The 16,084-nt window shown below is 45.5% G+C and overlaps 1 protein-coding gene across 7 annotated transcripts in view; it reads right to left on the bottom strand.

Moving 5' to 3' along the window:
• Positions 1–16,084, bottom strand: part of esrp1 (epithelial splicing regulatory protein 1) — a 123,667-nt gene that overhangs the window by 100,827 nt on the left and 6,756 nt on the right. For 5 of the 7 annotated variants that reach the window (XR_009514842.1, XM_059984954.1, XM_059984918.1 and 2 more), the window contains exon 3: positions 428–535. The exons of 1 other annotated variant lie outside the window; for it this stretch is intronic. Coding sequence is in view for 5 of the 6 variants with exons in the window: in XM_059984954.1 (XP_059840937.1) it covers positions 428–535 (108 nt within the window). In the remaining variant the exon portion in view is untranslated. Of the gene's footprint in view, positions 1–427; positions 536–10,664; positions 10,747–16,084 lie in introns of all 7 variants that reach the window. One more of the 7 variants, XM_059984933.1, reaches the window with a different exon arrangement.

The following is a 16,084-nucleotide window of genomic DNA, read 5'->3' as shown; positions in this document are numbered from 1 at the left end:
ATATCTCTCCTATATTTTCCTGCAATTCTTAAAATTTAAAAAACTCTTTAAATGTTAAGTTTTTAAGATTTATTTAAAAACCAAGTCCAATGCTAAAAGTAATTAAACAAGTATGAGGTAAAGCCATAAGACATAGGTGCAAAATCTGGCCATTCAGCCCATTGAGTCTGCTCTGCCATTCCATCATGGCTGATTTATTATCCCTCTCAACCCCATTTTCCTGCATTCTCCCCATAACCTTTGACATGCTGACTAATCAAGAATCTATCAACCTCTGCTTTAAATATACCCTGTGACTTGGTCTCCATGATGTCATATAGTTTCAGTTTAAATCGTGTCAAGAAAGGAAACAATTGTAAGTCATTGGATACGTGTGTTTCTTTTCCCAGAGGTGTGTGGGTACTAGTAAATGGAATGCAGAGATTACCTTGCTGGAAGCCTCAGGGTGGAAGACTTGGCGAACGTGCAGTTGACTGTCAGTACAAAGGCAGAACGAAGTTCCCTCATTCAGCTCTTTGCTCACAGACTGACTGAACTGTGTGAAAACAATCAGCAATCATTTTCAGTGCCTCCTCCGGATGACTTAGTAAGGAAGTTAAAACAGTAAAAACTCTCATTCTATGTAAGGTTCTTCCACAATTCAATATTGTTTATCATCTTTCTTCAGTCCACGAATGTAAAGAAGAACAATATGATTTCTACTCTGGATCCAACACAGCACAAAAAACAGAGTAAGCATAAAGAACACAATAAAAACTCAGTAAATATAGATACATTAAATTGGTTTACAAACATAGACTTGTTGTAAAGCATTTTCAGAAGGCCTTTGAAAAGGTGCCACACGTAAGACCATAAGACATTGGAGCAGAATTAGGCTATTTAGCCCATCAAGCCTGCTCCACCATTTCTTCTTGGCGGATCCAATTTTCATCTCAGCTCTAATCTCCTGCCTTCTCCCCGTATCCCTTCACGCCCTGACCAATCAAGAATCTATTAACCTATGCCTTAAATGAGGCAGTTTAATATGGTATTACAGGAAAGATTCTAGCACAGATAAAGCAGTGGCTGTTTGGCAAAGAGTGGGAATAAAGGGAGTCTTTTCTGGTTTGCTGTTGGTGACCAGGGATGTTCTACAGGGGTCTATGTTGGGACCGATTCTTTTAATGTTATATGTTAATGACTTGGATGATGGAATTGATGGCTTTGTTGCAAAGTTTGCAGATGATATGAAGGTAGGTGGAGAGGCAGGTAGTTTTGAGGAAGTAGAGATGCTACAGAAGGACTTAGACAAATTAGGAGAATGGGTGAAGAAATGGCAGGTGGGATATAGTATCGGGAGGTGTATGGTCATGCACTTTGGTAGAAGAAATGAAAGGGTCGACTATTTTCTAAATGGAGAGAAAGTACAAAAATCTGAGGCACAAAGGCACTTAGGAGTCCTTGTGCAGGATTCCCTAAAGGTTCATTTGCAGGTTGAGTCTGTGGTGAGGAAGGCACATGTGATGTTAGCATTAATTTCAAGAGGACCAGTATATAAAAGTAAGGATGTAACATTGAGACTTTATAAAGCACTGGTGAGGCCTCACTAAGAGTATTGTGAGCAGTTTTGGGCCCCTTATCTGAGAAAGGATGCGCTGAAACTGGAGAAGGTTCAAAGGAGGTTCATAAAAATGGTTCTAGGATTGAATGGCTTGTCATATGAAGAGCATTTGATGGCTCTTGACCTGTGTTCACAAGAATTCAGAAGAACGAGAAGTGACCTCATTGAAACCTATCAAATGGCGAAAGGCCTTGATAGAGTGGATGTGATGAGGTTGTTTCTTAACCATATAACCATATAACAATCACAGCACGGAAACAGGCCATCTCAGCCCTCCTAGTCCGTGCCAAACTCTTAATCTCACCTAGTCCCACCTACCCGCACTCAGCCCATAACCCTCCACTCCTTTCCTGTCCATATACCTATCCAATTTTACCTTAAATGACACAACTGAACTGGCCTCTACTACTTCTACAGGAAGCTCATTCCACACAGCTATCACTCTCTGAGTAAAGAAATACCCCCTCGTGTTTCCCTTAAACTTTTGCCCCCTAACTCTCAAATCATGTCCTCTCGTTTGAATCTCCCCTACTCTCAATGGAAACAGCCTATTCACGTCAACTCTATCTATCCCTCTCAAAATTTTAAATACCTCAATCAAATCCCCCCTCAACCTTCTACGCTCCAATGAATAGAGACCTAACTTGTTCAACCTTTCTCCGTAACTTAAGTGCTGAAACCCAGGTAACATCCTAGTAAATTGTCTCTGCACTCTCTCTAATTTATTGATATCTTTCCTATAATTCAGTGACCAGAACTGTACACAATATTCTAAATTTGGCCTTACCAATGCCTTGTACAATTTTAACATTACATCCCAACTTCTGTACTCAATGCTCTGATTTATAAAGACCAGCGTTCCAAAAGCCTTCTTCACCACCCTATCTACATGAGACTCCACCTTCAGGGAACTATGCACTGTTATTCCTCGATCTCTCTGTTCCACTGCATTCCTCAATGCCCTACCATTTACCCTGTATGTTCTATTTGGATTATTCCTGCCAAAATGTGGAACCTCACACTTCTCAGCATTAAACTCCATCTGCCAACGTTCAGCCCATTCTTCTAACCGGCATAAATCACCCTGCAAGCTTTGAAAATCCACCTCATTATCCACAACACCTCCTACCTTAGTTTCATTGGCATACTTACTAATCCAATTTACCACCCCATCATCCAGATCATTTATGTATATTACAAACAAACAAACGTGCTAGAATCTTATGGTGGGACTGCCTAAGACCGGAGGACACAGACTCAGAATAGAGAAGTGTCCTTTTAGAACAGAGATGAAGAGGAATTTCTTTAGCCAGAGAGTGGTCTATCTGTGGAATTCTCTGCTACAGGCAGCTGTGGGGGTCAAGTCATCACGTATATTTCAGGAAGAATTTAATAGATCCTTAATTGGCCAGGGCATGAAAGAATATGGGAGAAAGGTAGGTGTTTAGTGCTGAGAGGAAAAATGGATCAGCCATGATGAAATGGTGGAACAGACTTGATGGGCCAAATGGCCTAATTCTGCTCCTATATCTTATGGTCTTATGATTGTATATCCATAAAGTGACACTAGGTACAGGAGTATCTGTATAAAAGAATATAGGACAACGTAATGGTGACAGATTACATATTGTTCCTAATAGAAACTCTTCTACATGTTATGTACCCCCAGGGTTAATTTTTTCTGTGGACTGTCACTTTAAAATGCCGAGAGAATGAGACTGACTTTTGGACACTTGGATTTCTACTGATTACTATGGTGAGAGAAGTGGAATTATTTGATGGACAATCGATGTTATGGTTTCTCTGTGGCTTGTTTTGAATGTACAAGGACACACAGACACACACAGTCAGAGTCAAGATGGAGTCGGTCAATGGAAGACACCAGTGAGTCGGTCATTAGTTTAAACCTTCAGTAGCCCAAAGGGGTGAGTTGAGATCAATCCAGAGTATTGATGACTGACTCTCACATGAGCTGCAACTAGAAGAAGTTTGCAGAGAAGAGATGGGAGGAGAGGAAGGTTTGAAACAGAAGAAACTTAGTGACAAAGGGATCACTGTTTGGACTCTTGCTCTAAGTAGCCCGTAAGGGATGAGTTTGTTTCCATTCAGCTACGAAAGTGTGATTATCACTTAGTTAATCCACAGGAGTGGGTTCTCTGGTAAGGGGAAAACCTTTGTGAATACTATGTGTTTGTTTACCCTTTGTCTGGGTGAGGTAGTTCACTGAAGACAGGCATCCCTGTGGCAAATCACTGTTGTAGTTATTTCGTAAATCGTGGAACTGGATAAGTGGCTATCACGTTGTGTGTGGTTGGGGTAACCTTGTGGAATCTACCGGTGTGTCGACCCTTCCTGGGTGGTGCTTCCCTTAAAGATGGTCCCCTTTGTGAAAAGCTACCGTTGGTGATAATCCATATGTAGATTCTGTTTGAGTTTCCTGTGGCCACCACTTTGGGATGTCCCGTAGCTGAATTCGGGTGTGGTACCACTTGTGTTGAAAGGATATTCGTTGAAGATCACTGTCAGTGATACCTCATGCATGAAGTGGAACAACTGCAGAGATAAAACCTACTGCTCCAATACTTTATGTACAATTTTCAGTTTTACATATTGAAGACGTACAAAACAATACAAAGGAAATGCAGCTCCAGGTGGAGCACAGACAAAACAAATCAAAAACAGAAACAGAAACAAATGTCTAGGCTTATACTCACTGGAATTTAGAAGATTGAGGGGGGATCTTATTGAAACATATAAAATTCTAAAGGGATTGGACAGGCTAGATGCAGGAAGATTGTTTCCGATGTTGGGGAAGTCCAGAACGAGGGGTCACAGTTTAAGGATAAAGGGGAAGCCTTTTAGGACCGAGATGAGGAAAAACTTCTTCACACAGAGAGTGATGAATCTGTGGAATTCTCTGCCACAGGAAACAGTTGAGGCCGGTTCATTGGCTATATTTAAGAGGAAGTTAGATATGGCCCTTGTGGCTAAAGGGATCAGGGGGTATGGAGAGAAAGCAGGTACAAGATTCTGAGTTGGATGATCAGCCATGATCATACTGAATGATGGTGCAGGCTCAAAGGGCCGAATGGCCTACTCCTGCACCTATTTTCGATGTTTCTATGTTTCTAAGAGGCTGCCAGACAATTTACAAGATTACCTAAATAGACTGGCGAAAAAAAAGTTGACACAACAGTGGTATTGTAGCGATGTGCTACACACAGCGCTGAAATAACGACACGCAGTTGGTAAGTTGTTTTGAAACTATTTTATTCAAACTTCGCGGTGCTGGTATTTCAATCCCTAGCGCCCACACTATCCGGGCGGAAATGACGTCAGAGGTGCATTACCAAAGTCACTCCCCGCGCGCTAGCTATTTATGAGCCGGTTCACCTGCACAGAAAGTGGGTCGCCAGATAACCCCCTTGCAGAACCAGCGATACAACCCCCAATGTCCTCAGTCTGGGTCGGACTCTGTTTGGGAGGCCTGCCTCTGTGCCCCGGTGCAACCGACTGCGCCAAGTCCACATGGGCTGGTTTGAGTCAGTCCACCGTGAAAACCTCCTCTTTCCCCCCAATGTCCAGAACGTATGTGGACCCGTTGTTGTTGATCACCCTGAATGGCTCCTCGTACGGCCGCTGTAGCGGCGCCAGGTATCTGCCCCTTCGTACAAAAACAAACTTACAGTTTTGCAGTTCTTTGGGTACATGGGTCGGGGTCAGTCCGTGCTGTGAAGTTGATACGGGGGCCAGGTTGCCGAGCCTTTCGCGTAGCCTAACCAGGACTGCTGCAGGTTCTTCCTCTTGCCCCCTTGGGGCTGGTATGAACTCTCCTGGGACGACCAGGGGTGCGCCGTACACCAACTTGGCCGACGAGGCATGCAGATCCTCTTTGGGCGCTGTACGAATTCCAAGCAGGACCCAGGGAAGCTCGTCCACCCAGTTAGGTCCTCTCAGGCAGGCCATGAGAGCCGACTTCAAGTGACGGTGGAAGCGTTCCACCAGTCCGTTCGACTGTGGGTAGTAGGCAGTTGTGTGGTGTAGCTGCGTTCCCAACAGGCTGGCCACAGCCGACCACAGGCTGGAGGTGAACTGGGCGCCTCTGTCGGAGGTAATGTGGGCCGGTACCCCGAAGCATGCTACCCAGGTTGCGATCAGTGCTCGGGCGCAGGAATCGGCAGATGTGTCGGTGAGCGGGACCGCCTCTGGCCACCTCGTGAACTGGTCCACCATAGTTAGGAGGTACCGCGCTCCTCAGGACACTGGTAGGGGGCCCACGATATCCACATGAATGTGGTCGAACCTCCGGTTCAAACTGCTGCGGAGGGGCTTTGGTGTGCTGCTGTACCTTGGCTGTTTGGCACTGCGTGCACGTTCTGGCCCATTCACTGACCTGCTTGCGAAGTCCGTGCCAAGCGAACTTGCTGAAGACCAGCCAGATGGTTGTCCTGATAGATGGGTGTGCCAAACTGTGTATGGAGTCGAAAACCCGCCGCCTCCAGGCTGCCGGGACATTGGGGCGAGGTTGGCCGGTAGCCACGTCGCACAGGAGGGTCCTCTCACCTGGGCCTACGAGAAAGAACTGCAGCTGCAAACCCGAGACTGCGGTCCTGTAGCTGGGCATCTCATCGTCTGCCTGCTGCGCCTCCGCCAGTGCTGCATAGTCCACCCCCAGGGACAGGGCCTGGACAGCTGGTCTGGAGAGTGCGTCCGCCACGACGTTGTCCTTTCCCGAGATGTGCTGGACGTCCGTCGTGTACTCCAAGATGTAGGACAGATGTCGCTGCTGGCAAGCCAACCAGGGATTGGACACCTTCGTGAATGTGAAGGTCAACGGTTTGTGGTCCGTGAACGCGGTGAACGGCCTGCCTTCTAAGAAGTACCTGAAATGCCGGATTGCCAGGTATAGCGCCAACAGTTCCCGGTCGAAAGCACTGTATTTGAGCTCGGGTGGTCACAGGTGTTTGCTGAAAAATGCCAGGGGTTGCCAGCGACCCTCGATGAGTTGTTCCAGTACCCCACCGACTGCCGTGTTAGATGCGTCCTCTGTGAGGGCGGTAGGGACGTCCATTCTGGTGTGCACTAGCATCACGGCGTTCGCCAAGGCTTCCTTCATTTTAATGAAAGCGGCGGCGGACTCCTCATCCCAGGTAATGTCCTTGCCCTTACCCGACATCAGGGTGAACAGGGGGCTCATGATTTAGGCAGCTGAAGGGAGGAAACGGTGGTAGAAATTGACCATACCCACGAATTCCTGAAGGCCTTTGATTGTGTTGGATCGGGGGAAATGGCGGACTGCGTCTACCTTAGCGGGCAGACGGGTTGCCCCGTCTTTAGTAACCCTGTGGCCCAGGAAGTCGATGGTGTCGAGCCCAAACTAGCATTTGGCCGGGTTGATTGTCAGGCCGTATTCACTCAGTCGGGCGTAGAGTTGACGGAGGTGGGACAGATGCTCCTGACTGCTGCTGGCTATGACGATGTCGTCCAAATAGATGAAAGCGAAGTCCAGGTCGCGTCCCACTGCGTCCATTAACCGCTGGAACATCTGTGCGGCATTCTTCAGGCCGAACAGCATGCGGAGGAACTCGAAAAGGCCGAAAGGGGTGATGAGTGCTGTTTTGGGGACGTTGTCTGGATGCATCGGGATTTGATGGTATCCCCGGACAAGGTCCACCTTGGAGAAGATCCGTGCGCCGTGCAGATCTGCTGCAAAATCCTGATTGTGCGGCACAGGGTAGCGGTCCGGTGTCATAGCCTCATTCAGCCTGCGGTAGTCGCCGCATGGTCTCCAGCCCCCTGACGCTTTGGGCACCATGTGCAGGGGGGGAGGCCCATGGGCTGTCGGACCGCCGTATGATCCCCAATTCCTCCATCCGCTTGAATTCCTCCTTCGCCAGTCAGAGCTTTTCTGGGTGGAGCCTTCGTGCACGGGCATGGAGGGGTGGTCCCTGGGTCGGGATGTGGTACTGTATCCCATGTCTGGGCATGGCTGCCGTGAACTGCGGTGCTAGAACCAATGGGAAATCCACCAGGACTCTGGTGAATTCGTTGTCCGACAGCGTGATGGAGTCCAGGTATGGGGCCGGCAACTTGGCTTCACCCAGGGAGAAAGTCTGGAAAGTCTGGGCATGGACCAGTCTTTTCCCTTGCAAGTCGACCAGCAGGCTGTGAGCTCGCAATAAGTCCACCCCCAGGAGTGGTTGGGCCACGGCAGCCAGTGTGAAGTCCCACGTGAACCGGCTGGCGCTGAACTGCAGCTGCACTGTGCGGGTGCTGTAGGTCCGTATCGTACTGCCGTTTGCAGCCCTCAGGGGGGTCCTGGCTTCCTGTTGCGAGTGTCATACCCCATCGGGGGCAAGAAGCTGATCTCCACTCCGGTGTCGACCAAGAAGTGGCATCCCGACTGTTTGTCCCAGATGTACAAGAGGCTGTCCTGGTGGCCTGCCGCCATAGTCATTAGCAGCAGCTGGCCCTGGTCCTGGCAGGGCGGGCGACAACAGCGGGCTTTTGTGCCCCACCACTGGTGGTAGAAACACCACTGTTCACTGGCCTCCTCACTCCTGCCTCTGTGTTGTGTGCGCCCCCCTGCCGGGCCTGGCCTGGTCTGCAGTTGGGCACGTGGCCTGGTAATCTGACCAACGGACGCCATGCTCTCCCTCTTGGCTTTCCACAGCACGTCTGCCCGGGCCGCCACCTTCCGGGGGTCGTTGAAATTTGCATCGGCCAGCAGCAGATGTATGTCCTCGGGCAGTTGCTCCAGGAACGCTTGCTCGAAAATGAGGCAGGGCTTCTGTCCGTCAGCCAGGGACAGCATCTCGTTCAACAATGCAAACGGCATTCTGTCTGCTAAACTGTCCAGGTGAAGCAGGCAGGCACCCCGCTCACGCCATGAGAGGCCAAAGGTCCCAATGAGCAGTGCTTTGAATGCTTCATATCTGCCTTCTTCCGGGGGCGACTGTACGAAATCCGCAACCTGGGCAGCCGTCTCCCGGTCAAGAGTCCTCACCACGTGGTAGTAACGCGTGGAATCAGAGGATATCTGCCAAATCTGGAACTGGGCTTCTGCTTGGCTAAACCACACGCGTGGTCGCAGCGTCCAGAAAGTCGGCAGTTTTAGCGAAACTGCGTGAACAGATGAAGAGTCGGTCATCTTTGGTCCAAATCCCATTTGGACTGTCAGGGTCACCAATGTAGCAATGTGCTACACACAGCGCTGAAATAACGACACGCAGTCAGTAAGTCGTTTCGAGACTAGTTTATTCAAACTTCGCGGTGCTGGTATTTAAATCCCTAGCGCCCGCCCTATCCAGGCGGAAATGACGTCAGAGGTGCATTACCAAAGTCACTCCCCGCGCGCTGGCTATTTGAGAGCCGGTTCGCCTGCGCAGAAAGTGGGTCGCTACAGTATCACGGAAGCAATGTAAAATAAAATGAATAAAGGAGTCGGGTTAGGCACCACACCCACTCATGAGACTAGACAGATCAAGATCACTATGTATGTGAGGTAATATGACACTGAGCCAAGAAAGGTCCCCATATTCTCTCAAATATGTTCTGTGTATTGGGTTTGTGCAGAAGCAGTCTTTCCATTTGTATAATAGACAACATCTCCTTGAGCCAGTGTGCAATGGTAGGTGGAGTCGTAGACTTCCAGGTCAGAAGAATAAGTTTCTTAGCCACCACCATTCCGAGATGCAGAGCAACCTGCACGTCATGTGGTAACTCAAGAGTCGCTGCAGAACATCCAAAGATGGCGAGGTTGTGATTGGTTCTGAATGTCTCTAGAATAGGCTTTTGAGAGCCACTCACCAATTGCAGTCCAAAAATTGCATAATGTAGGGCAAAACCAGAAAAGATGTGCTAGTGAGCCCTCAGCAGAGCGGCACTTATCGCAATCAGGAGACACAGATGGGAAGATGCGATTCAGTTTTGTTTTTGAATAATGCAATCTATGCATCACCTTGTACTGGCTTAACCTGTAGCATGAATTAATAGAACAACAGTGAACCCGGGATGCTGCCTCCTCCCAAACTTCCATTGATATCTCTTGAGTTCAAGTCCCTAGTCCAGGCTTCCCTAATAAAATCTGTAGAGACCAAAGGAGTAAAGCAATTCACAAATTTTGATATTAACTGTTTGGAGTCTGGAGGGAGCAAGAGGCTTTCAAGAAAGGGATGGGTGGTGAAAATAGGCTCAAAGTGTGGGCACTTTTCCTTAACGGAGTGTCTAACTTGGAGATAGTGAAAAAAAAAGTGAATTTGGAAGATTAAACTTAGTGCTTAATTGTGCGAATGATGCAAATTGGCCATCGGTGTACAGATACCCCTCTCTCTCCGGACTGTAAACACCCCATCTAATTGTCCAGGCTTAAATGAGTGATTTTGACAAATGGGAGCGTGTATGGAAACACTGGGAATTTGGTGAGCCACTTTTACCTGGTTTAATATTCATAAAGAATTCTTTAAGGTAAAGTTTTGTTGGATTAGCTTATCTGTTGAGGCATAAGTGGAAAGCAGAATTGGATTGGATTTATACCCATTTGTGTGAATGGAGGTGTTTGGATTGGTATATAATATTTTATCCCATTCTATAAAAGTATCGCCGAATCCAAACTTCTTGAGTGTTGCAGTTAGATAGGGCCACTCTATCATATTTAATGCCTTGTGGGCATCTAGAGACACTAAAGCAGCTCTATCATCTTTCCCATAATCGGCATACAAAATATTGAGAATTTTGCTAACGTTACAAAAGGAGTACCTGCCCGGGATAAGTCCCGTTTGGTCCGGGTGAATGATATTTGCTATATGCTTACCGAGCCCATTTGCTAACACTTCTGTAATTATTTTCAGATCATAATTTAGAAGAGCAATGGGCCTATAGCTTCCAGGGTCTGTTTCGTCTTTATCTTTTTTTAATAAAACATAGATATTTGCTTCACTGAGAGAGGGTAGAAGCCTCTTGTTTTTAAAGGTATCCCAAACCATTCTCAGCAAAGTCAGTGTAAGGACATCTCGGAAGGCTTTGTAGAACTCTGGCCCGATCCCGTCAGGTCCAGCTGCCTTACCGGTGGGAAATGTTTTGATGGCATCCTGTAACTCAGATAGCGAAAATTCCAAATCCAAATTCTCCCTGAAAGCTGCATCTAACTGTGGAAAGTAAAGCAGATCAAAAAACTTATCAAAATCTTCCTGTGTAGCTGTTGATTTGGAGGTGTAAATTCCTGAATAGAACTCACTAAATCATTTGTTAATATCCTTTAAGTCCGTAAACATCAGGCCAGATTTGGATTTTATTTTGTAAATGGCTCGTTTTGCTTGTTCTCCTTTTAACTGCCTTGCCAATAACTTCTGTGGTTTGTCATCAAACTCAAAATGGCGCTGTTTAAGTTTAAGTAGTATGTTGTCAATTTGTTCCCCTAGAATGGAGTTGTATTCGTATATAAATTTGAGAATATTATTATAATCTGATTGGAACAAAGAGTTTTTGTAAGCCTGTTCAGCCGCTACTAATTCTTTCTCAATCACTTCCAATCTATCTCGCTTAACCCTTTTCTGTGTTGCTTCATAAGAAATAATTTGTCCTCAGATATACACTTTAAGTGTTTCCCAGAGTGTTGAGTCATTCACCTCGCCACTGTCTCAAGGTCTCAAGGAACTGCAAAATGTGCATCGTAGTATATTCTTTAAATGCCTGATCCTTGAGTGAAAAGGGATTAAAGCACCAGTTATAGGCTTGCTTAGGGAGGGGCAATTGAAGATTAAGATCGACAGGACTATGGTCAGATATTATTATGCTGTGATATTTGATGTGGTCAATATGAGAGATTAATCTAGAATCAACTGAAAAATAATTGATCCGTGTATATGATCTGTGTACAGGAGAATAAAAAGAATAATCACGGTCAGGTGGGTGTCGTAGTCTCCAAATATCCACCACCTTCTTCAACTTCATCAAATTGTTAAGAATTTGCACATCAAGAATATTGGATGGGGGGGGCAGAGGACAGCTTATCTAAATATGGGTCCAGGTAGCAATTAAAGTCACCCCCAATCAATATGTCGCTTGAATCGTTATCTGCGATCAAGTCAAACACCTTACAGAAAAAACCTGGATCATCCGAGTTCGGCCTGTAAACGTTTACCAGTGTAATGGGAAGTGAATTGATATGCCCAGTTAAAATTATAAATCTGCCATTTGGAACAATTGTGGATGAGTGAAAATGAAAAAACACAGTCTCTGGCTTTGGAAGTGAAAGGTGCCTGATAGACCTGTGAAATCCAATTAGTCCTGAGTTTCCTATGCTGAGTGGCTTTAACGTGAGTTTCTTGTGGTTTGGGCTGTTGTGTGCAGTGTGCTCTATCGATAACGACCGGCTTGGTGAAGTTATCATCCCCCAGCAGCTTAGGAATCAGGTTAGCGACAAATTCAGTCGGCCTCCCTTTCTCCTCGCCTTTTGGGACACCAACAATCTTTATGTTATTGCTTCTGGATCTCCCTTCCAAATCTGGAAGATTGGCCCACAACCTTTTATTTTCTTGCTGCAGCTCGGCGACTGAAGTTTCCACAAAGTGGATTCACTGCCCGTAGTCAGCGGTCTGATTTTTTGTGTTCGACAGTCTCTCAGTGAGCGCTTGCTGGGCAGACAACAGACTCTGGAAACTGTGCTCAAACTTGTCAAACCGCTCATTGAAGGACTGCAAGAGCTTGTTTAACATTTTCTGCCAAACTGCCAAATAAGAGGAAGCTCATCTTCCTCTTTAACTGACGACATTTCTGGAGGGTTCTTGCTAGCTTGGTCCCGGCTAACATTAGCTACAGCATCGGCTAGCAGGCAAGCGGCTCCCTTCCTGCCTCGTGCTGTTTTACTGGACATGTTCACGTTACACTTTTTGGTGGCGTAAAAGAGAAACAAACAACAGAGATCTTGCAACAAAAACTAAGAGTCAAGCATTCAAAAAGGCAGTTTTAACTGGTAAAGTTTAGTCTGCCATGAGGAGCTGGAAAAAACACGTCTATACTGCACTCACCTTACTAGTGCCCCCCCCCCCCCGATAAAACCTACCGCTATTGTTATTTTGTATTGCTGTTGTGGAATCTGTGGAATATTGATGTATTTGCCTTCTCACAACTTTCACCTTTGGATTACAAATATCTCGCATGAATTAACCTGTGCATTTGAGCAGAACTTTCTTACGTACTATCGTAAGACTGTTTCACTTACCACCTAAGCTTGAAGAAGTTTGGGTGTTTATATATTTACACCTAGATATGCATAACACCATTAACCCTTGATTTACCTGGTTTAAGTTACCATATGACGTAGTTACTAATAAAGTAGTGTTTTATTAACAGCAAAACCAGACTCCAGGTGTGGTCTATTGCTGCGGATACTTTTACAGGGTTGCGCGTACGTAACATACATAATTCAAAAACACCGACATGAAATTGTGTTCACTTTAAGAAATGGTATCTGACATAATGTCATCAGTGTAAGGTGACTGAATTTGGTGTGTTGGTAATGGAAGTAAAAGGCTGTATCTTTTGTTCAGCACATAAAAGGACTCTGGCTTGTTTTATTCACAAAATCCTATAAGGTAGCTGACAGGAAATTATAAAGAAGTGGTAGTTGGGTGGGTTAGTGGCTGGGGGTGTTGATCAGCCTTACTGCTTGGGGAAAGTAACTGGTTTTGAGCCTGGTGGTCCTGGTGTGGATGCTATGTAGACTCCTCCCAGATGGGAGTGGGACAAAGTCCATGACCAGGGTGGGTGGGATCCTTTGTGATGTTTCTGGCCCTTTTCCAGCACCTTTCTGTATTCTGTATACCTCCCTGACAGCCGGAAGGCAGTTCTGATTACTTGTTGTGGAGCCATTCCCATTCCTTAAGAAACTAACAACAGGTAACACAGACAAAATGCTGGAGCAACTTTTAAACTGTTCCCTTGCCCTGACAGGGAGGAGAAGAGAGAAAGGGCAGACGTGCAGGAAATGGCAAAGGTACAATGGAAAGCTGTGGCTGAGGGAAAGCCATATTTGAATCACATAGAAAACACTGAATAACATGCAAAATGCTGGAGGAATGCAGCAGGTCAGGCAGCATCAATGGAGAGGAATAAACAGCCAATGTTTCGGGCTGATACCCTAAAGCCAGGCAAGTACCTTCATCATTGACAAGCAGTAAACAGTCTTGGTGTTCTGCTCAGTGTATTGCTTTTGATTTCACTGTACCTACACGTGCATCTTCAATGGGAATCTTATAAACATTATTACATAGTCATTATTCTATTAAATAATATGGTCAGCTGGTGACCGTTCATTTCCATAGATGCAGCCTGACCTGCTGCAAAGGGCCTCCAGCATTTTGTGCATATTGCTCTGTATTTCCAGCATCTACAAAATCTCCTGCACCTATTTAGAAATTGGTGATAACTCAAATAAAGGCAGCAGAAAGGACAGATAAAGCTTTCAGCCCCTCAATGAATTTGCATAGGTGATTTGCCTGGTGCCTCCAAAGCCGTTAGTTCCTGCGTTAGCCAGACAGGCACCAGTATGCTGCAGCTGTGTTTGCAGGAGACAAAAGCAAACCGCTCTAGGTCTTTGAGTGCAACAGAACTCCACACAACACTGATCAAGAGGCTTTAATCATATCAAATATCTTTAAATGCTTATTTTAAAGGTAACGGCAGCAGACAGGGTTTGTTACATTATAATGTAGTACTTAATTTCAGCGGCAATCAAAGTTCAAAGTAAATGTATTATCAAAGCATGGATATATTACCCTGAGATTCACTTCCTTGCAGGCATTTTCAGTGGAACAAAGAAATACTATAGATTACAGATGCACTGTGGAGAGCATTCATCACTGTCAGGTATGGAGGGCCACTGCAAAGGATCGGAAGAAGCTGCAGAAAATTGTGAACTCAGTCAGCTCTGTCAAGGGGAGACTGGACATGCCCCTTCCCATTGCTACCATCAAGGAGGAGGTTCAGGAGCCTGAATACCCACACTCAACACTTCAGGACAATGAAATCGATGCCACAAAAAGACTGCATCCATCGTTAAGAACCCACATCACCCAGGACACGCCCTCTTCTCATTACTGCCATCAGGAAGGAGGTTCAGGAGCCTGAAGACACACACTCAACATTTCAGAAACAGCTTTTTCCCCTCCGCCATCAGATTGCTGAAAGGACATTGAACCCATGAACACTACCTCACTATTTTTCACTCTTTCTGCACTACTTACTTAACTTCTCAGTATGTATATTTCTTTACTGTTATGTTATGTATTGCAATGTACTGCTGCTGTAAGACAAATTTCACAACATATGCCAGTGATATTAAACTTGATTCAGGAAGGGTAAGATGAAGGAACACATACCAATCCTCATAGAGGGATCAGAAGTGCAAAGAGTGAGCAGCTTCAAGTTCCTGGGTGTCAAGATCTCTGAGGATCTAACCTGGTCCCAACATATTGATGTAGTCGTAAAGAAGGCAAGACAGCAGCTATACTGTATTAGAAGAGATTTGGCATGTCAATAAATACACTCAAAAACCTCTATAGTTGTGCCGTGGAGAGTATTCTGACAGGCTGCATCACTTTCTGGTATGGAGGGACTACTGCACAGGACAAAAAGAAGCTACAGAAGGTTGCAATCTAGTCATCTCTATATTGGGTACCCAGGACATCTTTAGGGAGCGGTGTCTCAGAAAGGCAGCGTCCATTATTAAAGACCTCCAGCACCCAGGGCATGCCCTTTTCTCACTGTTACCATCAGGTAGGAGATACAGAAGCCTGAAAGCACACACTCAGCAATTCAGGAACAGCTTCTTCCCCTCTGCCATCTAATTCTTGAACGGACATTGAAGCTTTGGACACTGCCTCACTTTTTAAAATATACAGTATTTCTGTTTTTACACATTGTTAAAATAATTTATTCAAAATATGTAATTGATTTACTTGTTTATTTATTATTATGTTTTATTTTATTTCTTTCTCTCTCTGTTAGATTATGTATTGCATTGAACTGCTGCTGCTAAGTTAACAAATTTCACATCACATGCTGGTGATAATAAACCTGACTCTGACTCAATGAAAAACTACACATAAACAAAGGCAGACAAACAACTAATATGCAAAGGAATATAAATTTAAAATAAATAAATAATGAGAACATGAGCTGGCTGTGGAATCAGTTCAGTGTTGAAGTTTAGGAGCTTTGAAAATTAAGTTTCAGTACTAAATTAAACGGAGTTTACTTTCTCCCTCCCACCCAATATCCCCATGGTAACTCTTTCAAAAAACATGAAGAGATCCTGCAGATGCAAAATGCTGGAGGAACTCAGCAGGTCAGACAGAGGAATAAACATTCAATGTTTCAGGCTGAGATCGTTCATCAGGACTTCAACTGTTTACTCCTCTCCGCAGATGCTGACTGACCTGCTGAGATCCTTCAGCATTGTGTCTGTTCTGCTCTAGATTTCCA

This window comes from Hypanus sabinus, chromosome 1 (genome assembly GCF_030144855.1).
Source record: "Hypanus sabinus isolate sHypSab1 chromosome 1, sHypSab1.hap1, whole genome shotgun sequence".
In the NCBI taxonomy this organism is placed as follows: Eukaryota; Metazoa; Chordata; class Chondrichthyes; order Myliobatiformes; family Dasyatidae; genus Hypanus; species Hypanus sabinus.
The sequence above is the reverse complement of the archived record's forward strand: the minus strand, read 5'-3'. Positions and strand labels throughout refer to the sequence as shown.